The sequence below is a fragment of the Musca autumnalis genome, unplaced genomic scaffold (genome assembly GCF_047663935.1).
Source record: "Musca autumnalis isolate F117 unplaced genomic scaffold, ASM4766393v1 scaffold_3, whole genome shotgun sequence".
Lineage (NCBI taxonomy): Eukaryota > Metazoa > Arthropoda > Insecta > Diptera > Muscidae > Musca > Musca autumnalis.
The window spans coordinates 114,389,201-114,415,023 of NW_027411866.1; the positions used below are offsets into that span (position 1 = coordinate 114,389,201).

A 25,823-nucleotide genomic window follows, 5' to 3' on the forward strand; every position below is an offset into this window, starting at 1 on the left:
ATTGATGAAATTTGGTATTTAGTCTTCTTCATACACGAAAGGAAACTAAATATTCCACTATAACTAAATATAACAAGTTCGGCCCGGCCGAACTTAACGCCGTTCTTACTTGTTTCTTTTCTCTCTAATGTTTTAACGTCAATGGCCATGGTACTGATTCAAGGGAATAGAATCAAATATCTGACGTCGTTACCACTTTATATTTAACCTCTTTACCGACCAATAATCGGCTTTCCTTTTGTGAATTATACATCATTTCATCAAAAACTTACCTTTTTCCCAGTTTTAGGGCATTTCTCTTCATAATCATTTTCAATTAAGAAATAATCGTCAATGCTTAAGACGCGGGGATTATTACCGCTCATTTCCTTTTCTTTTTCTTTAATCAATTTGGCAACATACGATTTGCCACTGCCGGGTGGACCACGTAAAATAATGCAAATCTTTTTCGGACGTGTATCACGTCCCGGTGGTAGGAGAATCTCTTCAATTGATATTGTATTATTATTCTCCACTGTCGGGATGGACATTTGAACATGATCAACAGTCATCTTGGTAATATGTTCATTGGCTTCGGCCGTTGAGGGGAATATAGAAGTCGATTGTCCAACACTTCTCGAGTTACCACTATATAGTGGTGGTGGTGGAGGAGCAGGACTATGTTGCTGCTGGTCATAGTCGTCATCCATTTGATCGGGTAAACTGTGGGAAAATGAAAAGAACATTACTATCCATTAGTTTCTTTTGTCAATCCTAGAAAAATGCTGATTTGCACTCACTCTTCATTATCGGAAATATCTTCAAGTTGTTCTTCTTGATTTTGTTGAGTTTCTTGATTCTTAGCAGTGTTTTCAATATGCTGATGCTGCTCATCACCACCCTATAATAAGAGTAAATACTTTTAGTTGATTCTTTTTCTTGTTTTATGCGAAAACTTTTAATTCTTACCTTTTGATTATGATTGAATTTGTTATTATTATTGTTTGACTGGGTGTTTGATTTGTCAGCTTGTTGTTGTTGCTGTTTGTCAACTGGTTGATCTCCACGATTTTGCTGTTGCTGTTGTTGTTGATTTGGCTTACGTTTATTTCGACGATTTTTACCACCACGTTTATTTCCACGACCTTGTTGCTCTCCAAAATTGTTGCCACCACCTCCTCCTTTGGGATTATTAGGCTTGGAGGCATGATCATAATTGATTATTTTCATAGGTCTAAAGTCAACATCGTCAGCATTAGAAGCAGCAACACCACCACCACCCGTTACTGGTTTATGTCCATAATCAATCACTTTTGGTGGTGCATTAGCATTGTTGCCATAATCAATAACTTGTACTGGCCGGAAGTAATCATCGCCATAATTGAAATTATCACCACCAAAGGATCTGTCATTTAATTTTTTAAGTGTAACCACAACAGTAGGATAAAAATTCATTCATTTCTTAGCAATTTCTTTTTAAATAAAACTTATTTCTTCTTTTTTGTATTTTCTTTTCAGAAAAAAATGACATACACACACATCATGAAATAAAACTTAATAGTAAAAGACATCATCTTTTATAAATGCAATATTTGAGAGATGGCCACAGCGAGCCATCTGTGTGACCCTAAAATCACTTATTGATGGACAAGGAGGTTTGGTTTTACTCCGTCAATACACCAAAAAGGTTGGCCGAGAGCTACAGTACTCAAGAACCAGGATTTATAGACATTTATATTATTTTTCATAAAGATTAAATTCCCAAATTAAAACTGTTGTGCAGAGTTATAAACAGTTTACCGATATCTGTGTTTCAACGGAAAACATATTCACAAATCTAATGTAGCGGGTTCTTTTGTACCAGATTGACCCGAACCATAGTGTTTCGGCCAGCGGCTGCCAACCCAGCACCAAACCTATGCTTCTACGTAGGTTTCATGCTAGTACAACTAACACAAATCTACATGCTAGCATTATTATAATAAAAAAAGAACTCCAACCTTTAGATGTGTTGAGTGGTTAAAGGCTTAATCCTTTGATTCTCATGGATAATGCACTTTCACCACCATAACCACTATCAAACACTGATTAAGAAACAAGGCTGAATATCAGTGCAATTCAATAAAGGCAACTCAATTCCAAGAGAACAGTTGCAAATAGTTAAATACTGTCATTATCCTTGTTCCTTGCCAATGAATTAAAAAGAAAACGATAAATACTTATTCACAACATAATTTCTTAGATTCGAATACTTTCGATATGTCTGTACGTCATCTTGGGATATACTGAAAAAGCAGTTGTTCTATTTTGCAAAAACTAGAATGAGTTAAGAGAAAAATGCAATTTTTACTGCCCTTTTTTTATTATCTTTCATTAAGATTGAATTTCCAAATATGTTTGTTTCAGTTAACTGCCGGATTTCCACTTAAGCATGTTACAGTAATACAAGAGTCAACTGTACCCAACAGACGTTTATATGCATAGACGATTTGGACATTAAACCACATGACTTTATGTTCAATATAGCTCTAATCAAATTTCTTTATTTGCTTTTTTTTTAAATAAATGTAGATTAAGGCTTATTTTATGACGATAAGCTCGAGAATTCTTGTAGCACTCTGTAATAAAATTAAATTACACATACATAAATGTGATGTAAAACCCCCATAACCTTTTCATGATTTTATATAATATTCATAAAATAGTAGTGTTGAAAACCATATGTATAATATTTCATATTTTTAAAATTAAATAGGTTAATTCTTTTTGTTTTAAAATATAAGTTTTGTACTCACAAAGGGATTATTCTTTATATAACGAAAAATATCAATGATAAGTTACTATTAGAATAGAGGCAAAATCCCACAAGGCCATCGTACTGGCTTCTGTATACAGTGCCGAAAAAACAATAGCGCTGACATACACAGAGTAAGCATTACATTTTTTTAATTATTTAAATTATTTCATTTGTATTTCGTAGCAACATCGTGTTAGAAGTATTCTCCGAAATTATTTTTTTAATCAATGTGTAATGTGTAATTACTGAAAATGTTTTTAGACATTTTAGATATCAATAAAGTCTTTTAATCCACTTTTCCAGAAAAAGGCGGTGTGTGTTACATATAATTATTGGAACTGCCAAAACCTTGTTTCAACATGATTCGAAGCTTTGCTGGAAAAGGGACTAAATAAACTTTCACAGTGACCCTTTGGGAGCTAAATAATTATATAAAATTGTTTGCTACCTTATATGAATGAATGTAGTTGCCGAAGTCACTTATATATCTACAATGTAAGGATTAGAAAGAAACATAAGGCGAGTATTGTTCACAAAGAAATTGGGATACTTAGTTTGCCCATGTTGTAAACTTGCAAAACGACGATATATAGTTTGTCAAGTAATACCAGATCATAATTCATGTAAACAATGACCTGTGGGTCTCAAAGCAGGAATATCTAAAAAAAGGCGGGTTTTTGCAAAAATTAGTTGGTTGACTACTAAGAGGATTGCCATATGGACCAAGGGAGTACCAGATCATAATTCGTGTAAACAATGTCCTATGGGTCTCAACGCAGAAATACCTGAAAACTACGACTTTTTATTAGTTTTTTTTTTTTTTTTGGTTTACCAGTATAGACTGTCATCAATTACAATAAATATTACCTACAGCGGTACTCAATCAGGTGGGCTGATCAGGTTCTGCTGTAGGTAATATTTATTGTAATTGATGACAATCTATCTGGTGAAAAAAAAAAAACATAAAACGTCTTACTTTTCAGATATTCCTGCTTTGAGAACCATGGGACATTATTTACATGTAATATGATCTGGTACCGCTTGGTCCATATGGTAACCCTTTTAGTAATATTAATACTTATTGATACTTGTTAGCAGTTAATCCTTGTTAAGAATAAAATTCATGAAATGTAATGATTTTTAAGCATTTACCGAAAACATGGGGTATTTTGGAACCTTAATTACATTTTGAAAACATTTTCTTGACACCTTGAATTACATCATAATTATTCTTTTGGTTATTATTGTTGAACTAAGTGGGTTAATTTTTTATTTATCCATTCAATTTGGTCTTAAACAAGTCGCACAACTAATTTTTGCAAAAACCCCGACATTTTTTAACACAACTATTTGTATTTTTTTTACTAATTGGGCAATCTGGTTCAATTGAACGCTCCGGATCACTATCTCGTTCAATGGACACAGGTAATTTCTTTGACAAAAACTGCGTATACTTAATTTCACACGTTGGTTTTTATGATGTTACTCATTCATCTTTGAACGAGGACAGTGATCCGGATCGTTCAATTGAACGAGATGGTCCAACTCTATAATACACCTGATGAGCACCATCACCAAGTGCGAAGCATGTCGTGTAGTGGTTAGTTGCTATATCATTGTAATATCGATCCGTAAATGGCTCCTAAACGGTACAGATTTTTGTTAAAAATATCTCTTTCGCCTCAACTGGTAATAAACAAATCTATAAATAAGACATTATTAAAAAATGTTAAGATCGGAATACCAATACAATATTTTTATACTTATGCCTCACTGCAAATTTATATATCCATTGTAAAAATACGAGAATTGTTAATTTTTTACCAATTTTATGCACTCCTATAAGATATTAACCATATTATTTTTCATATTTTTCTAGAAGTAGTGCTATTCTCTAACTCATTTTTTGTTACCGACAAAAATCGGTAAAATTAAAATTAAAAAACGCAATATTATGAATAAAAAGTTTAAATAAAATTTGACAGCACTCTTCCTATTGTAGAACTTTACGATCAATTTTTTGGTCGCTAACTTATCGAAACATATCGTTAATTACTCAAATTATAATATCGATTTTTGTCGGTAACTCAAAAAATGTTTTAAAGAAACGCACTACTGGTAAAAACAAAAACATATTTTTTAACCATGTCAAAATAATTATGCCTATGACTGTGTATACATTATGGAGTCTCAAATTATTATTTTATTGTGGTACACATGGAAAAAAACTTCACATAGCGCCTAGAACTACACGTTTTTCAGATGTAATTCGAAACATTCCAGTTGTAATTCGTAACAGTTCATTTGTAATTTGATTCTTTTATTTGTAGTTAGAAACATTTCATTTGTAATACGAAACATTTCATTTGTAATTCGAGTTATTCCATTTGTAATTCGAATCATTCCATTTGTAATTCGAATCATTCCATTTGTAATTCGAATTATTCAATTTGAAATTCGAATTATTCCATTTGAAATTCGTAATTCGAATTATTCCATTTCTAATTCTAATTATTTTATTTGAAATTCGAAAGTTTTTGTATTGATTTTATATCTGGTTTTTTTTTCAAATTACAAATAAAATGATTCGAATTACAAATGGAATAATTCGAATTACAAATGGAATAATTCGAATTTCAAATGGAATAATTCGAATTACGAATGGAATAATTCGAAAATAATTCGGAATTCTCAAATTACAAATGATATGTTACGAATTACAAATATAATTCTCGAATTACGAGGGTTGGTGTTTTTATTTGGGATGATGACTTCTATTTTGTTTTTCAAAATAGTCAGGCTTAATCCCATAGTCATTGTTTTAATATTTTATTAAAATAACTTTAATTTATTAGTGGGAAAAAATTACAATTAAAATAATTCGAATTACATCTGAAAAAAGCTAGCTTTGAATTTTGCATTTTTGGACCAACAAGAACTTCTAACAACTACATTCCAATATTGTTTTTATTTTAATTTTTTTTAGATTCACTTTGGCCGTTTTGTTTATTACTTCATTATTGTAGCGTTATAATAGGTCTGTATGATAACTCAAAAATTTAATTTTTAATTTTTAATTTGTTTTTCAACAAGAAAATTGTTATACCCAAGTGTCAATTGCCCGCTCAAATAGATACGTGTGCAAAGAAACACTTGCAAACAAAAGCAAATCTTTCCCACTGCTATGCGTTCGTCGATTCTCGACGAAAGAACACAGAACACATAACTAATTTGTTGGTATTGTTTCTTGGGTATAATTGACACTTGGGTATAAAAAGTTTCTTGTTGAAAAACAAGAAACAAGGGAACTGATGAAGATCCGTGGCGAGATCTGAAACTATAGTCTTTTCTGCCTTACCCCTTGGTAAACATCACCAATTTTCCCACTAATAAATTAAATTTGTTTTAATAAAATATTAAAACAACGACTATGGGATTAAGCCTGACTATTTTGAAAAACAAAATTGAAGTTGTCAGCCCAAATAAAAAACGCCAACCCTCCTAAAAAATATTACACCAAAATTTGTTTAAATCACTAGCAGAATCATCTCCACATATGTCTTTCCAATTTACGAAGGTTCATTTTCTCCATTGGCATTCGTAAACAACCATGGGTTGGCCCAGTGAATTGCAGCAAACATGGTAAAATGGTAAGTTTAAAAATGCATATTTGTAGGCATCCTTTTCAGCATTTGTATTAACAAGCGTTTAAGACATTCGGTACAGGCCTTTTTAACAATAATAACACTGGTCAACAGGACTTTTGTTTCAACCGAAGTTGCAGTTGTTTCTAGATAAAATCGGCGAGTTATTTTCAAATCCGGTCCCCGTTTTTCTCCATCAGCTCTTGTTTTTGAGATATAGCTTAAAATCGGTTTTTACGAGTTTAACCCAGACTTTCGTTATTTTCGGATACAAAGAAATATTTTTTGTGGGTTTTTCGACATTAATATATTAAGGAGATGTTGTACGCTCGATACAAATCGTTTTTGAAATAGTTATGGTGAGTATATATCAAAAAAATATAGAAAATATACGACGGACCTTGTAAAAATTGCTTATTTTGAGTATTTTAAGCTGTGATTACGTCATCGGGGGAAGTCATAGGATCTTCATATGGTACTCCGGATATGCTTAGAGTGTCTACTATATAATCCAGTATTCAAATGTATAATATAAAGTTCATAGCCCCCATGATTCGGCCATAACCTAAAAATCGCCATGAAGACTGCTAAAGGGAAATAATTTACCAGTGATATCATTACCACATAAGCCATTTACTTTTCTATGGCAGTCTTCATGATGATTTTTAGGTAATGGCCGAATCATGGGCGCTATGAACTTTATATTATATATTTGAATACTGGACCATATAGTGGACACCCTAAGCATATCCGCATTACCATATGAAGATCCTATGACTTCCCCCGATGACGTAATTAAAGCTTAAAATACTCAAAATAAGCAATTTTTACAAGGTCCGTCGTATATTTTCTATATTTTTTTGATATATACTCACCATAACTATTTCAAAAACGATTTGTATCGAGCGTACAACATCTCCTTAATATATTAATGTCGAAAAACCCACAAAAAATATTTGTTTGTATCCGAAAATAACGAAAGTCTGGGTTAAACTCGTAAAAACCGATTTTGAGCTATATCTCAAAAACAAGAGCTGATGGAGAAAAACCGGGACCGGATTTGAAAATATCTAGCCGATTTCATCTAGAAACAACTGCAACTTCGTCTGAAACATTCAACTTTTTCAATTGTGTTGAGCAGTGTAATTGTTGAGTCTTCCAAGCATTCTGTTTTTTTTTTTTTTTTTTTCAAAAGTAAAGCCTATTGGCTTTGTTATACATGTTAAATTGAATAAATAAATAAATAAATAAACGCTCTTTGCATTAGAGCATTTTGAGGGTTAACCTTCTTTATGAGGATTTATTTGACGTTTACGCTATGGAATTGACATTTGAAATCCAGTGGGTATATTATATCAGGATAAATGCAAACGGGGTACCTGATCCATAGCCCCCAATGGCAAATATTTTGTGGTTGCTGATGACTTGCAAAAATGAACGGCCACACTACCGTTTTATTATGGCAGTTATAGACGGTTTCAAAATTCGAATGCAATTTATCATAAGTTGTTTCCGAACCCATTTTATTGTTTTGAAAACTTATATTAAATAAAGTTTAATTTTATCATTGCTTATCAGTCCAGAAAACATTTGTGTAGTTAAGGGGTTAATCCCTAGTTGTGCTGGCTGAAAAAAGTCAATTTTCATAATTTTTTTCTGAGTAAACTACCAATATTTTTAGGTAAATCTTTTAAAATACCTTTGAAATGTTTGTTGTTGAAAAAATATTGCACAGTTTTGTGGTAAATGGCTACCTGTGAAACCCATTTTTTGAAAAAGCCTTTTGCGGTGCCACGCTTGCTCGAAAACGAATGATCCGATCTTCATATATTTTGGTGCGCATTTTAAGAACGTAATATTCTTGTCTTTAACTAAAATATTGACCCGTAAAAGTCAAAGTTTCGATTTTAACAAAAAATAGACCAATTTTTGCCCAAAAATTGGCGAAAATTTTTTTTAAAAAAATAATCTGTCTCGCTTAAATACAATTTTTTTATGCATTTAATAAGCTCACCAAAATATACGAAGATCGGTCTATCCGCTTTCGAGCTATCGTTGGCACCGGCTTCAAAAATGGCATTTCAAGAAAAACGCATTTTAAGTTTTTATTTCGGTTTACATGATTAAAAAATGTATATTTTGGTAAAATTACAAGGATTCATATTCCTGGTCCATACAGGAGCTCTTCCGCCGACGATGCAGCTTGTAAAATGGAAATTTGGTGTTGCCTTCGCAACATTCTTCCTTCACGAGTGCACTCGGTCGCACATCTCTCTGCCAGTGAAATTCGTGCTTGGTCGAATTTTTAGCATATTCGTGTGCGTTTTTGTCCAAAGTTCACTCCGATCGTGCTCAAATAAAAAACAATGATTTTGTACCTTCGTTAAAAAGACCAATCGCAATGTAAGCTGCTAAATTTACAACGAGTGCTCCACTTGAAAGGGTTTTGAGGCAAATTTTCCAAATAAGTTGATTGAAGCTTTCGTTGCTTTTTTGATTGAAGCCGCCGACGCATCTTTCGAGTAAAGAAAGCCTATTGTTTGAAATCTTCTTTTCTTGCCCGATAATATGAACACCACGAGCCTTCACCGGTTGGACATCTCTCGTATCGTGGATTTGTATCGCTTGAACAGTAATGATCAAATGTCGCCCATATAGCCGTATGCGTGAAACTTTTTTCCTATCCATTTTGAAAAGTATAATAAAATACACTGTTTTTTGTTATGTAGAACAATCTCTTTCGTTGACACTTACTAATTGACAAAAAGTAATGAATGAGCGGCTTTATAATATAGAAGTATTGTACCATTCACAGGTACAACACTTCAATACCTGGACCTGGAAATGAATGAATGACCGTCCACATGTTTCATTCGTAGGTTACAATTGAATTCATTTGAGGGAATTCCCACCAGGTAGCCATTCTGAGGTACATTAAAATTATGCATAAAGAAGTGGCATAATAAACCAATAAAGTACGCCTAAATACACAAACCACTACGGGTTCTCCACTTTGAAAGGTCATATCTCAGCCAATTTTGCTCCGATCGATTTTCTGCGCACACTTTCTACCTGTACTTCAAAATAAGCCAATAATTTTTTTTTCTATTTTTTGAAATTGACAAGTAGGGATAACCCCTTAAGTTCCCTTCAGCAGTTCAAATGATGGAAAAATGGTACTTCAATTCAACCCATTGTTCTAGTACACGGTCAATTGCCAAACCCCATGCTAACTCGCTTATATACTGATAGCTTCGGTTTTAATTATGATGCAATTGTTTTATCTGAAACTTGGTTAAAAAAAGCTGTATTAAATAGTGAAGTTTTATGTCCGAAATATCAAATATTCAGAAATGATCGTGTTGCTAAAAAAGGTGGTGGAGTCCTTATTGCAGTTGACTCCTCTTATTCCACTAATTTAATTGAAATAAATAATATTCCTGATATTGAATTTTTAAGTATATCCATTGAACTAGGCAATTTTAAATTATTTATAACTTGTTCCTATATTCCTCCTTCTTCTCAACTTGACATATATAAAAAACATATATCCGCAATCAGTTCAATCGTTGGAAATATGAATGAAACCGATCGAATTTTGGTTCTGGGCGATTTTAATATGCCCTCTGTTAAATGGCTCTTATTACCAGATTCTGAAGCTCTAACACCACTAACATCCCGGGCGAATGCTAATCAAGATACATTCGAAATTGTTAGTCGATTTTGTGACCTCAATCTTCATCAAATAAACGATATACTGAATAGTTACGATAGAATCCTTGATTTAGCATATGTAAATGTTACTCAATATTTTGAAATAATTAGAATTCCACCAATTTCTATTCCTGAAGATATTCATCATCCCTCATTATGTATAACCATGACCCATAATCATTCCTTTGGGGAAAATCAGTCCAAAGTGTTAAAAACTGTCCTTAATTATAAAAAAACAGATTTTCGGAAACTCAATTCTCTTATTTCTTCTGTTAACTGGACATCGGTATGTCTTTGCAGCAGTGATATTGATCTTGATATTAAAATTAACAAATTCTATGAGATCATAAATAAATTTATGCTTGAATGTATTCCAACTATTAAAGTCACAAATTCTTATAAATTTCCATGGATTACTCCTGAGTTATCAACTATAAAAAATTCCAAAAATAAACTTTTTCGTAAATATAAAAAGTCAGGTTCTTCAATTGACTACGCCAATTATTCTGTAGCTAGGTCTAAGTATACGCTAGAATCTCGTAGATCATATAATGAGTACCTTAACAAGATTAAAGAAAATTTTAAGTCCAATCCTAAGTCCTTCTATGACTTTGTTAATTTAAAAAGAAAAACACCTTCTAAACCCTCTTTATTGAAATTCAATAATCAAGAATTTTCTAAAAACACAGATATTGCTGAATGTTTTGCAGAATTTTTTGCTACAACTTATTCAAATGCATCTTGCCAAATTAAAGATACATATCCTTATAAATTATCTCAGATTGATGAAATTTACATGCCTTTCTTACAATACCAAGACGTTTCCAAAAGTCTGCGATGTTTAAAACCCATTAAAAGTCCAGGTCCCGATGGAATACCTAGTTTAATTCTGAAGCATTGTTCAGTTGCATTGTCAACCCCTTTAACTCTATTGTTTAACTATTCCCTTAAATTCGGTCATTTCCCCGCAATATGGAAAAAGTCTTATATTGTACCTTTACATAAGTCAGGCAGTCTGACTAATGTATCCAATTATAGAGGAATTGCAAAATTAAGTGCAATTCCTAAATTGTTCGAAAAATTAATTACTTCTGTAATTTCCCATAAAATTCAACCCATGCTAAGTCCATATCAGCATGGTTTTCGTAGTGGTCTTTCGACCATAACAAACCTTATAGAATTCACATCGAATGTAATAAAAGGATTTGTTCGGCATAATCAAACTGACACAATATATACAGATTTCAGCAAAGCATTTGATAGGGTTAACCATAGGCTTTTGTTGTATAAATTAGATTATATGGGCTTTAATACTAATTTAGTAAGATGGATATCTTCTTATTTACAAAATAGATCACAAACAGTTTTGTTTGATGGATGTGTCTCAAAATCGATTGACGTGCCATCGGGTGTTCCGCAAGGAAGTCACCTCGGACCGGTTCTCTTTCTTTTATTTATAAATGACTTGCCAAACTCAATAATGCATTCTAGATTGCTAATGTACGCTGATGATGTCAAGCTATTCATTACTCATAAATCGGAAAAGCAAGCTGATCTTCTCCAGAGTGATTTAAATAGCCTTTTTCAATGGTGTAAAATCAACTGTATGGACTTAAACTTAAAAAAATGTAAACATATGTGTTTTTCCAGATCTTCTTCTTTAATAAGGCAATACAATATTAACGGTTCTCAATTATTAACTGTAGCATCATTTGTTGATCTTGGCCTTTTGATGGATCGAAAATTAAAATTTAATAATCATGTAATTTCTATTGTTAATAAAGCGCATGGAGTTTTAGGATTTATAAAAAGATGGGCCAAAGAATTTTCAGATCCCTATATAACAAAACAACTATTTACGTCACTTGTAAGACCTATATTAGAATATGGTTCTGTTGTATGGGACCCTCAATACGCAGTGTATTCTGATAAAATTGAATCAGTGCAGAAACAATTTTTACTTTTTGCACTGAGAGGTTTACATTGGAATAGCGATTTTGTCTTGCCTTCATATACAAGCAGGTTAAAATTAATTCGATTACCTACATTAAAAAGTAGACGCACAATGTTAAACACTATGATGGTGCATAAAATTTTAATGGGTAATATTCCCTCGGATTTCTTAATATCATCTATTAGAATAAATGTTCCTTGTAGAACAATTAGAAACTATCAACCCATATTTAGAGATTTCCACCGCACGAATTACTCTATGGGAGATCCTATTAACAAAATGTGTGTAGATTTTAATTCCATGTATTGTAATGTAGACTTTGGCATGAGCCTTGACCTTATAAAATCTAACATAATTTTATTTTTAAATGAATAGTATATAAAAATGTATTAGTAAGTAACTAACTAGCTGATGAAGTAAATTCTGTAGCTGGTTTTCAATTTCCCTCTCATACCCCATCATGATGCGGATCATGGTGTATACGCGATCCCTACGTAAAAGGGAGGTCGCCCCCTCGGTCGGCAGGGGTGGGAAAGTGAGGCGTGGGAACGTTCGAAAAAACAAAACACATCAAAGCTGTTACAAATTATTACAACTGTATATTAGTATATGGCATATTTGGGCGTTACGTGTGCGCTACTACTATTCACGTCCTGAAATAAAAAAGTTCAGAAAATCTGAAATAATTACTCATAAAAGAAATTTCCCAAAAATCCCCAATTATTTCCCCCAAAAATTCTCCAATTTTTTCACTGAGAGAATTTGCAGGAACTTGAGCTCAAGAATATACAGTATCGGCCAAAACTAAAGCACCCCCTCAGTAATTTTTTTTGAAATGATAATTTTTTTATGAAAACTAAATTATAAATTTATCTTTTATTTTTCTTTTTATTTATTTATATCTTTATAATTGGAAAATACAAAAATAAGGAATTCAGAATTTAATAAACAAAAGTTAAAATTCAAAAAACATTTTAGGTCGCAAATATAAGCGGACAAAACTAAAGCACCCCCCCATTTGAGGTACAGCAAAAACTATTGAAATCAATATTTCGTTGCTTATCCTCTATTCTGGATGACACAATCACATCTTTTAGGCATAAAGAATACTAAATTATTAATTATTGCAGGCGAAATAATCGGTTTTCGGAAAATTTAGCTTAAATCCTCAAAATACTGAAAATCGGAAGGTACCGTTATATGGAGGCTATACCCAAACGTGGACCCAGGTCCACGATTTTTGGTGGATATGTTTTGTGACCACTAAGAACCCGAAGTACCAAATTACAGCTAATTTAGTAGGAAAATGTGACTTAAATATCCGAAATGCCGAAGATCGGAAGGTACCGCTATAAGGGGGCTATACCAAAACATTAGCCGATATTGTTCATATTCATCCAAAAATGGTGCTACAGCATCCACCAGTCAAATACAATACGCTAACGTTTAAAAATTAGCAAAAGAACGAATTGCAGAAGAACGATAGACGCCGGCTTATTCAGTCGACGACCAGCAAAAAAACCTTTCATATCGACTAAAAATGAAGGAGCCAGACTGGCATTCGCCAAGACCCATTTGAACTGTTGAACCGATGAAACTATGTTTAATATAAAGTATTCAGATGGTAAAAGGCTTGGACCAAATGCGCAACCGTTAAATCCTAAATATTGCAAAGACGCTGCAAAATATGGAGGCGGAAGGTTTTTTGCTGGTCGTCGACTGAATAAGCCGGCGTCTACCGTTCTTTTGCAATTCGTTCTTTTGCTAATTTTTAAACCTTAGGGATTTAGTATTTGACCAGAGAATGCTGTAGCATCATTTTTGGATGAATATGAACAATATCGGCTAATGTTTTGGTATAGCCCCCTTATAGCGGTACCTTCCGATCTTCGGCATTTCGGATATTTAAGTCACATTTTCCTACTAAATTAGCTGTAATTTGGTACTTCGGGTTCTTAGTGGTCACAAAACATATCCACCAAAAATCGTGGACCTGGGTCCATGTTTTGGTATAGCCCCTTATAACGGTACCTTCCGATTTTCAGTATTTTGAGGATTTAAGCTAAATTTTCCGAAAACCGATTATTTCGGCTGCAATAATTAGTAATTTAGTATCCTTTATGCCTAAAAGATGTGATTGTGTCATCCAGAATAGAGGATAAGCAACGAAATATTGATTTCAATAGTTTTTGCTGTACCTCAAATGGGGGGTGCTTTAGTTTTGTCCGCTTATATTTGCGACCTAAAATGTTTTTTGAATTTTAACTTTTGTTTATTAAATTCTGAATTCCTTATTTTTGTATTTTCCAATTATAAAGATATAAATAAATAAAAAGAAAAATAAAATATGAATTTATAATTTAGTTTTCATAAAAAAATTATCATTTCAAAAAAATTTACTGAGGGGGTGCTTTAGTTTTGGCCGATACTGTATGTGACCAGTGAATTCGTTTAAATGTGAATTCAACAAAAACATTGAAAAACTCTCGTAGATGCATATGTAAACTAAATAACTACTTCCCACTGTCTCAGCATTACATGATGATGGTTTGTCGAAAAGCAACAGCAACCTATCGTCTACCGTGCTGTGTGTTTCTATTTGTAGTGGGAAGTAATTATCATGGTGCAAGAAAGAAGGTGATACAAAATACAACCTGATGTCTTCATTTGCTGTCAAAACATATTTTTAATCAAAAATAAATAACAAATATTTCTCGTCTATAAAGAATATACAAAGACATAGAACTGTAAAGATTGGACATAGTGCGTAATGCAGTTCAATTTGCTATTAAACCATAGAGGGTGTTTGTGTATAACATACAACTAACAGAACACGACGGCAACAAAAACAAGTATAACATAATTTTATGTCACCATATTGGAACATAACATTATGTTAGACCTCCAGCACCATCTGCCGATGTATAGTAGCAATGTAAATGTCCCATCTTGTTATATTTTATGTCTTTGGAATATACATACATACAGTATACAAAGTTCATATTCGTACAACCCTAAAAAATGAATAAAATCATTATTAATTCCATATTTTATGTGCAAATATGAAACAATTGATGGGAATTACTAGAACGAAGAAAGGTTTAAGATTAATGAGCACTTTATATTTGGAGGTTTTAAGGATTTTTGAAGCAAATACCGCCAATTTTTGTTCTTTTTTTATTTATTTATTTTTTTTTTTTTTTTGAATGCCTCTCCTATAGAAATATGTAAAAACAAGTAAAAAGTATCAGTCGGCTTTGCCGACAGAGATATACCCTCAGCCTGTATATATTGAAACAATTTTCCCAAAAAACGAATGTATTTAGGGGTTTTTAAAAATGTTGGGAATTTGAACCGACAAAAACGTTCATTAGGATTAGAGATCAAAAGTTTTGCGGAGGAGATACTAAAAGGAATGGATCTACATTGACCATTATGAAAGTGGATTTCCAGACACTACATTTTAGCCCTTCTGGATGTTTGCTCAAGAAGTATGGAATTACGCCTGAAAAAACGTTTACCATCGTAATTGAGGCAGCGAATGCAAGTCGCTTCAACAAAAATATAAAAAAAAGTGATACGATAGCAGGTCTTAAAGTGGACTTATCCGAAATGTTGTGTGGGAGGTACCGGATGGAGTGGACAAATATACTCCATATTTGAACCTGATCTATATCTAGTAGATACATTAGGATGTGTAAATTATGGACCAATTCGGCCACTCCCTTCAAGAGTTACCGTATGAACCAATTTTTCGAACATTTTTGAAATTTTGTGGGGGAGGTACCTGAAGGAGTGGACCGATATGTCTTATCTTCAAACTTAAACTATGGACTTACCCCTGAAATAACGTTTACCATCGTAATTGAGGCAGCGAATGCAAGTCAACAAAAATGAAAAAAAGTGATGCGATAGGATAGCAGGTCTTAAAGTGATCTTATCCAAAATGTTATGTGGGAGGTACCGGATGGAGTGGACAAATATAGTCCATATTTGATCCTTATCTATATCTAGTAGATATATTAGGATGTGTAAATTATGCACCAATTCGGCCACTCCCTTCAAGATTTACCGTATGAACCAATTTTCCGAACATTTTTGAACTTTTGTGAGGGAGGTACCTGAAGGAGTGGACCGATATGTCTTATCTTCAAACTTAAACTATGTTCGGACAAAATATTACTAAGGCCAAATTTTGGACCGAATCGGCAGATCCGTTCTAGAGTTATCCTGCTCTCCAACCACCTGACACGGTGTCATAGGGTTTTTTTTTGCAACTTTCAGGCTATTTTTTCAGGAAGTATGGACTTGCCCCTAATGAAACTTGTACCGTCGTATGGAGGGCGGTGAATACAAGCTGCTAGAACAAAAATCAGAGCGATTCGAGAGATGGCCCTAAACTGAACTTTTTCGAAATTTTGTGTGGGATGTAACCGAAGGAGTGGGCCGATTGAGCCTATATTGAAACATTATCTAAGTTTGGTACATATTTTACGATGGACAAAGTATGGACCAAATCGGTTACTCCCTGCAAGAGCTATCGTGCGCACAAATTTTCCGAACATTTTCGAACTTTTGTGGGGGAGGTACCGGAAGGAGTGGACCGATATAGCCCATCTTCGAACTTAAACTAAGTTCGGACAAAATATTACGAGAGCCAAATCGGTTCATCCGTTCGAGAGTTATCGTGCGCACCAGCCAGCCAGACAGCCAGACAGACGGACGGACATTGCTCAATCGACTCCAAATTGTCTGAAACACATTTCGTCCAAACATACATGGGGTCTAAAATCATTATTTCGATGAAGCACATTTTGGCCGTATGAAAGTGTACATACCCTCGTTAGCATAAATGCTGAGGGTATTATAACGACAATTTTAGTACAAATTTCGCACGAATAACAATTCGGACGAATATTTTAAATACTTAAGCAAAATGTGGTAGATATGATTAACTATGACAATTAAATATTAAATATTGTCAGCGTTGGGAAATGCAATGAAACGTAATCCGGGCTAAGGTAAAGTAAACACATTTTTGGTTTCTACTTGGTAAAAATCGCAAGTTTCGTTTTATATTTGACATAAAATGTATTGAAGTTTTAGAATACGGTTTCGAAAATCATTTTATGTCAAGGCATTTCCGAAATTACGAGAAATAATAAATTATTAAGGAAGAAAATTTCCCCGAAAATAATGAATTTCTTCAATTTCCTACGTTCTTTCCTGGACAATTTACTTCATTCTTTTGAAACTCTTGTACTCATTTTGGATCGTTCGATAAAAAAAAATATTATTTTCTAGAAGCAAAAGCCATTATTTTTGCAATTTTGGCAGCCGTAACCCTTGTTCGTAGTAAGTGTAGAATTTCAGTCGTATGCAGACAGTATGTTATCATAGGATTGTGGCATTTTGCACAACGCTTCGGTTTGTAGCTAAGCCTCTTATGAGTAAACATAGGCCAACACAAGGTAAAAGTGAAATCCTACTAACTATTAATTAAGTTTTTAAAATACGATTTTACGAAGCACATTACGGAATTTTTACAACCAAATTAATAATTAGCAAACTCTCTATCCGACCCGTGTTTCATCATGCAAATAAACAATAACGATTTTTGCTCTGTAAAAATATAAAAGATAACTACCTTTTAGATCGTTTCCTAAAAAAAGCCTTTGACATCTAGAGAACACTAAAACTGAAAACAGAATAGACGTTTGATTTAAATTTTGCGTTACTGCGTTGAAGAAAAAACAACAACCAAGTCAATGCAAAACCTGAAACATCATCTAAACGTTTAGTCTGCTTTCTGCTCAAGGCCTAAAAAATTATCTACAGAGTTTTCTATATTTACAAAAAAATCAGAAAAATTCGACTAGGCCGAACATAGTCCGTATTTACATTAGGCAATTTTCCATGTGGCAATTGTCAGTTTGTAGATGAGAGATGATGTTGAGAGGCAAAGGGTTACCATATGCCTCAACCCTCTCTCCATTAAACTGACAATTGTCGCAAGGAAAATTGCATAAAATAAATATGGACAAAAATTCATAACATTGACAATACTGGTCAACTGTTTCATCCAACTTTTTTTCTGTTTCTGACTGAAATTGGCGAATTATTTTCTTCTATCACCTCTTGTTTTCGAGATATAGTACAGGGCTCTCTCTCTCTTTTATTATTTTTACTCACATTTTCGTCACCAAAAATATTTTTCAATGTTTTTTTGAAAATGACTTCATTAAGAAGATATTTATAGTGAATATACATGGAAAAATATAGAAGTCCCATATCGGACTTGGTAAAAATTGTTTGATTCTCTCATTGATATGAGAGAAGTCTGCCTTGATATGAGAGAAGTCTGCCTTAATTATTAGACATCGGATTTTGCATATTTTTTATTAATAAAGATACGAAAATTCCGATTGGACCAGGCTCATATTTTTTATTTGTTTGCATATGCACAAAACATGCAAAAAATATGCAAGTAATTTTTTTGACAAAAATCATGAAATTAAATTTGGAAAGTCATCAAAAAGTGTTCTAAATTAAGTTTATTGCCGTTAAACGGCAATTTCTTAGCAGATTATCATGTTATTAATTATTATTCCGCCACAGCAATAAATCTGGACTAAAACACTTAGAAAATGTCCTATAACCCAGCCTTCTTATTACAACATAAGTTGCTTTCCTATACAAATTTGTTCAAAAACTCAATCAGATATGTCAAAATGAACGTATCCAAATAAATTGATAGTTTCTGCTCGGCCAAAATTGTCTGACAGAATAAGAAATGAGCTAGAAATGAAGACTAGAAAATATTGAATATTACATAAAATTTTTCATATTTTACTAAAAACATATAACATATAAAAAACATATACAGGGCAATCATGAATATTTCTCTCTGAATTTTCTGCACGGAAAATAATTTTAAAAATTGGAATTCTTTTAAAATTAATATTTGTTAAAAGTTGAAAACTACTAAATTCGTTTCATTATGGCGTATTCAAGTCGAATCGCCAAAATATTCCCTTTTTGGGCATAAATATGGAAATAAAAAATTGTGAAATTGGGGAAAGGAAACAAATTCCGCACGGAATTTTTATTCATGATTGCTCTGATAACAATATTTTAATACCCTAAGGGTATTATGTCTTGGTAAATGAGTTTGCAACATGCAAAATGAAACGAAATAGACCCACAGTTCCTTTTGATGACCTGTATAGATTTGCAGTTATCTATCTGCTCATGTCTTTTTGAAAACAAAGTACAGGTCACATTTATAGACCAATTCGCATAAAAATTGGAGATTTTTTGGCCCTAGGGCGATCCCTATTAATTTGGTAAGAATCGATTCAGATTTGGATATTGTTCCCATATATACAGTATATTCGCGATAATCCCTACACCACATCCTATCAAATTGTCCGGATTAACGAATTGTAAAGAAAAATTATTTTCTATGATTAAATCACTCGTGGAAGTTATATAATAATACTTTTTTAAATTGTAATTGCTAATACCGAACACTTAAAAGAAAGTGCTCTACGTGTAAAAAATAGTGAGATTTTTCTACTCTACAATCCGGACATTTTTATTGCCATTGCCCGTATTTGTTTCAGAAAAAGCCAATCAGATTGTGAAAGTAGAGCTAGAAATATGACATTTTTAAAGTTTACATCAGGATGTAAGCAAAACAAGAGACAGATGTGGAATTTCATCGTTTTGTAAAGATTCCTTGAAATCTTTGCCTTTTTGGTGTATAGTGCATTAGGCAACTTTAATGACAATATTGCGGCGAATATTTTTCTTAATATATTTATTTATATCCTATACAACAAGACTAATGTGTCATAAAAGGTACAAGGACAACCTTGTACTCGATAATTTTCACTAAATGTTGCTGAAACAATTTTTTTCACCAACTTCTCCATTAAACAACTGTCAAAATTCGAAGCATTGGTAATAATTTGTACAAATTATCGAGTACACGGACAGGTATAAATTAAACAATTGTCTATACAAAGGGACTTTTCGACTGTGTTATCAAAATTGTTTTCCTGTAGCAGGAATGAATGAACTACATTCTTTAGCATTCCAAATGCTTTTCTAGCAGAAATATGTTTTTTATTTATTCTTTTTATTTGCAATCTAACAGAAATATGTGAGTGATTTTGCCATGTTAAAGATAATTCCAAGGTTTTTGACTTATTTTACCACTACCTCGCTATTGTGTGGTTTTTCTGTGTGATGTCATTTTGCACTAAGCGGTAGTATCCGTACAATATAGATCGATATTATAAAATTATGTATTTTTAGTGCATTAAACTAAAACCATGTCATATATTCCAGAACCTGGAATCGTAAATGGTACTCTAGTACTTTTTCCCATTTTTCCCTAAAAAAACGAACCCTTTTTCCAAAAACTAGAAAAAATTGGGCTTTTATCTAAACAAAAATTGCGATCACTAACTCTAGCTCCTTTGTTTTTCGGCTAGACAATTTCGGCCGATTAGAAACTATCACCATATTTGGACACGTTGATTTTGACATTTCTGATTGAGTTTTTGAAATTTTTCCATTATCTACATTTGTATAGGAAGCAACTTATGTTGTAATAGGAATGCTGGGTTATTTGACATTTTCTCACCTTGTGAAAGCTGAGAGTCTCAATAGCACAATAATCTGCAAAAATCTATGTTAAACGGCAAAAAACTTAATTTAGAAGGCTTTTTTGATGATTTTCCAAATTTAATTGACGATTTTCGTAAAAAAAAACACTTGAATATTTAGCATATTTTTTGCATATATTTTGCATATTTTTTGCATATTTTTTGTATGTTTTTGATATTACCCCAAATATCGAAAAATTGACCCACAAAACGCATAGATCCAAATTTTGAGTCCAATCGGATATGAAATAAAAAACATACTAAAATTCGATGTCTATTAATTATTTAAGATAAAAAAAACTGTTTGTGGTCACCAAGGTTAACGAAAATCTGGCTAATAGTACGGTTACACTTGAGTTTTTTGCCGGGTTAACCCACTTCGCTAGGATTTATTTGACGTTTGCGCTATGGAATTGACATTTTAAATCCAAACCCACTGGGTTAATCCGGTTAAGTGTAACCGGGGTATACAAGTTATAAAATAGAGCCCTGAGTTATATCTCGAAAACAAGAGCGGATTTGAAAAATTCTCGCCAATTTGAATTAGAAGAAGAAAGAAACAAAAGTCGTGTTGACCAGTGTAATCCGTTATCAATTCCGAAAACACAAACTAATGTGATGCGACATATCACTTCGTTTTCTATCAATTAAAATTAAAAAGAGTTCATTTTAATAATTATTTTTTTTTTTATTGGCAAAAAATCTTCAGTTCAGTAATTAAACGAGAGAGTTCTTTATCTTTAAATCAACTAAATTATTACTTAAACATTAAGTAAAATATATCATCAAACAAATCTCTATAAATTGCTACTCCAATTTTTTTCATTTATACAGCATATAGCTGTAATTAAAAAAAATTAGCCATATACACAGAGAATTGTGTTATGATGTGTTTTTAAGTGTATGTAATTATTTTTTAATGTTTACGGAATCAATGATCTCAATGGATCTAATCAGAATGAATCAAATATAATTAATTTTTAGGGATGGAGAGAGAGACACAAAAATAACTTAAAATAACTGCAATTCGTGTTATTCATGTTGTTTTTGCTTTGTTTTTAGTTTCACTTTCAGGGATATATTTTTTCTTTAGTTTTACGGGTAAATTGTGGTATGTTGCCTATATTAACGACGACGATTCCTGTTTGTCCTCTTCTTATCGTCAAACTTAGGTTTATTGTTAGCGCTATAAAACCCAAATACAACCGGTGATAATACATGCGTATGTATTTTGTTTTCAGTAGAGATTACGTGGAGTTGTAGAGTAGAGCAAACAATGAAAAGAGAGGAAAAGAAATGGAATAAATTCCAATATTGTTAAGTGTCAAACTTGAGCATCAGTGTATCAGTACAGTAAAATAGTCTATTGGTTTTTTTTTTGTTTTTAGCTAAAAAGGACTAATGCAAGTAGGTAGTAATAGGTATATATCGTTATATATCACAAAGACCATTTATTGGCTCTTATGACAAAACGGAAACGGAAGGACGTTATTAGCTAAGAACCTTTCAGAATCAGGGTATTTGAATTAATCACAAAGAAAAAAAAACAACTTTTTATAAAGTACAAATATTCATTCATTGATGCTAGTGTACGGTAGCGCACACTTTTTATTGCATACTTTTAGGCGAGTAGTACGCCTAATAAGTTTTCCATAACTAATATAGTACTGTGATCCATTAGAAACTATAGATATAAGGAAAGAACAAATTAATTTAAATAAACTTACCCTCCTCCTCCTTTAGTCCATGGCTTTGGAGAATTGCCACCATCCAATGAGGGCGTCTTTGAGTTTTCATTGCGCCGGAATGGATTGTTAATATTGCGTGGAGTTTGAGCATTGTTTGTTGAATCGTCCAATGGAGGCTGCGAACTATCACGTCCAATGTTTCGAGCTGGAGTATTATTTGAGCCATTGTTGCGATTATTTGGACCAAAATTTGGACTGTTGGGACCATCTGGTCTAAAGTTGTTGTTATTGTTTGGTCCATTAGGGCCAAAACTATTGCGGTTATTTGGACCACGGAAATTAGGACCAAAATTATTATTGTTGTTAGGCCAATTGTTGTTAGGTCCATTGCCGCCACCGCCTCCTCCTCCATTGTTATTCCATGGACCGGGATTATTGGCCCAGGGACCATTGTTGTTGTTAGGACCATTATTATTTGCCCAGGGACCATTGTTATTGTTGGGGCCATTATTTCCCCAAGGACCATTTCTACCCCATGGGCCATTGCCATTGTTGGGGCCTCCGCCGCCTCTGTTATTTGGACCCCAGTTATTATTGTTGGGGCCTCCGCCGCCTCTGTTATTTGGACCCCAGTTATTGGGTCCACCTCTGTTGTTCGGTCCCCAGTTATTTGGACCACCATTACCATTAGGACCCCAATTGTTGTTATTGTTAGGACCACCCCAATTATTATTATTTGGTCCACCTCCGCCATTTGGTCCCCAATTGATGTTTGGACCCCAATTATTGTTGTTAGGACCACCTGGGCCATTTGGACCCCAGTTATTATTCGGACCATTCGGTCCATTGGGACGCCAGTTGTTGGGACCACAGTTGTTAAATTCATTATTGGGACCACAGTTGTTAAATTCATTAGGTCCTCCTCCTCCTGGTCCCCAATTATTACCTCTACCACGATTGGGCCCAAAATTATCCTGACGTATGTCATCATCCATTCCTTGCCTAGAAGATCTACCATAGCTGGCATTTGAATTTTCATCCTCCGCAAAGGACTTCGGACCTGCTGACATCCTGTCATTGGAGTTTTCATTATCGAAATCATTCTGACGTTGCCAATCACCATGCTGCTTTTGTTGTCCTCCTCCAACACCATCATCTTTGCCTTGAGCCTTGGCAACAGCCTCTGAAATTTTCTTCATAAATTCTGGATCATTTAAAGTTTTGGAAATATCTGGAATAACAGCAGCCGTTGCTGGCTTAACTTCAGCAACTGGTTTTTCATTTTTCTTTAGTGGCTTTTTCTGAGCATCAGTGTTATCTTCTGGTTTTTCTTTTGGTGTTTCTGATACTGGAGCAGCAGTACCGTCATTAACCAAATCCAAACCGGGTATACCGTCCGATTTTTTAAATATTTCAGTCATGGTTTCCGAAGCGTTTTCCGATTCAGACGGTTTTCTATTATCTGCTACATCATCGTCGTCGTCATCAAGAGTTATGACTTCGGTTGGATTATTATCACCTTTGCTGGATTTGCCTTGATTGGTTGGTTTTCCAACCTTACTGGGTGTAGGTCCATTGTTATCAAAACGAGATTTGCGTTTACCCAATGGGGTAGATTTTTGAACATTAAATTTAATTGAGACTGGAGCATTCGGTTGTGCATTGTTGGCAGTATCATCTGTATCATCCAGGCACTCTTTTTCAGAGTCTGCTTTAGTTTTCGTGTCATCCGATTTCTGAGGTTGTGCACCCTTTGTCGCATCACCGGATTTCAAATCTTCGCCATCATCCACAAATTTCTTAACGTCTTTGGGATCAAAACGTGGTTGTGAAGAACTTTCATCACGATTTCTGGAAGATTCTCTACTATAAGGATTATTGCCAGGCGGTGGTGCTTGATTTGGATCCAAGCCCATACGTTCCATTTTACGTCGTCGCATTTGCTCACGCCTTTCCATAATACGTTTGCGTTGCTTTTCGAATTCTTGTTCGTAACGTTCGTACATTTCACGATCTGGATGATTGGCGTTGGCACGTTTCCAATCCTCAAATTGTTCTTCCCATTGTTTAAATTGACGATCAAACATTTCCTCATCAATATCAGGTACTGGACGACCGCCAGTATTTCCACCTTGGTTGTTGTTGGGAGGTCCACCACCAAAACGATTATTTCCATTATTATTCCAATTATTTCCTTGGTTATTGGGATTATCTTGCCACTGATTTCTGTGACCTCTGGCATTATCTCCCCAGTTATTGGGACGGTTATTGTCCCAACCACCTTGATTGAAACGATTATTTGAACCCATATCGCGATTATCAGGATCACCGCGATTATTGAAATTGTTGCGGTTATTACCGCCACGATTGTTAGGACCATCACGCCAGTCATTGGGTTCATTTCTTTCGCGATTATCATTCCAATTGTTGAAACGACTACCATCACGACCATTGGGAGGGCCAGTATTATCATTATCTCTTCCCCTCCAGGGACCATCAGCATCTCCACGACCGCCTCCCCAACGCTCTTCACGTTCATTACTACGATTACGATTTCTAGAGTTGTCACGAGAGTTTGGCCAGTCATCTCCAGGTTCTCCAGTGTCTCTGCCCTTAGAATCATCTTGCCAATTGTTGGGACCTCTAGCATTGGGAGGTGCTCTACCACCTTGTTGTTGCCAATCATTTGGTCCATTACCACGATTTGGGGGAGGACCCTCTTCCCATTTATCAGTTGTTTCCCTGCCTCCACGGTTCATATTATCCGGTGGTGGACCAGCAAATTTATCTCTTCTGTTCCAATCACTTGGAGGGGGTTTATTCATATTGGGACCAACATTCATATCCTTATTTTGTTGTCCGCCAAAAGAATCTGATGGCGGTGGTGGAGGTTGGTTACGTTGATTGTTGGAAAATGGTGGAGGACCAGATTGCCATTGATTGGGAGTTGGTGTATTTTGATAATTATTAGGTGGCACCATAGAAGCATTGAAATTTGGCGGTGGCTGGTTAAATGATTGCTGATTTTGCCATTGAGGTGGTGGTTGTTGATATGAAGGCTGAGATTGTGGCGTCTGTGGTTGTGGATTTGTTATAGGTGGTGGTGGTCTAGCAGCTGTATACTGATTTGTGGGGGCTATTTGGGGTGGAGGTTGATTATATAATTGCGGTTGTCCAGTTATTTTTGTTGCGTTCACACCTGCTGATTTGGCTTCAGCTTCCTGGGCTGGCGTTGGTGGAACTGGACCAATAAATCCCGGATATCCTGGTGCTGTCACAGCGGCAGCTTGTGCTACTGCAGGTGTAGAGGCTGCTTCCATTTCACGTTTGTACTATAAACAGAAAGAAACAACAGCAACAACGAAATAAGTA

General features: G+C 34.0%; 1 protein-coding gene across 2 annotated transcripts in view; it reads right to left on the reverse strand.

Annotated features, from left to right (window-relative positions):
- Positions 1-25,823, reverse strand: part of ZAP3 — a 42,883-nt gene that overhangs the window by 16,154 nt on the left and 906 nt on the right. The window contains exons 2-6 of one of the 2 annotated variants that reach the window (XM_073973966.1): positions 23,056-25,783; positions 22,491-23,010; positions 949-1,384; positions 780-880; positions 273-702 (exon numbers count right to left, since the gene is read on the reverse strand). In XM_073973966.1, coding sequence (XP_073830067.1) covers positions 273-702; positions 780-880; positions 949-1,384; positions 22,491-23,010; positions 23,056-25,783 — 4,215 coding nt within the window. Of the gene's footprint in view, positions 1-272; positions 703-779; positions 881-948; positions 1,385-22,490; positions 25,784-25,823 lie in introns of both variants that reach the window. The other variant, XM_073973965.1, reaches the window with a different exon arrangement.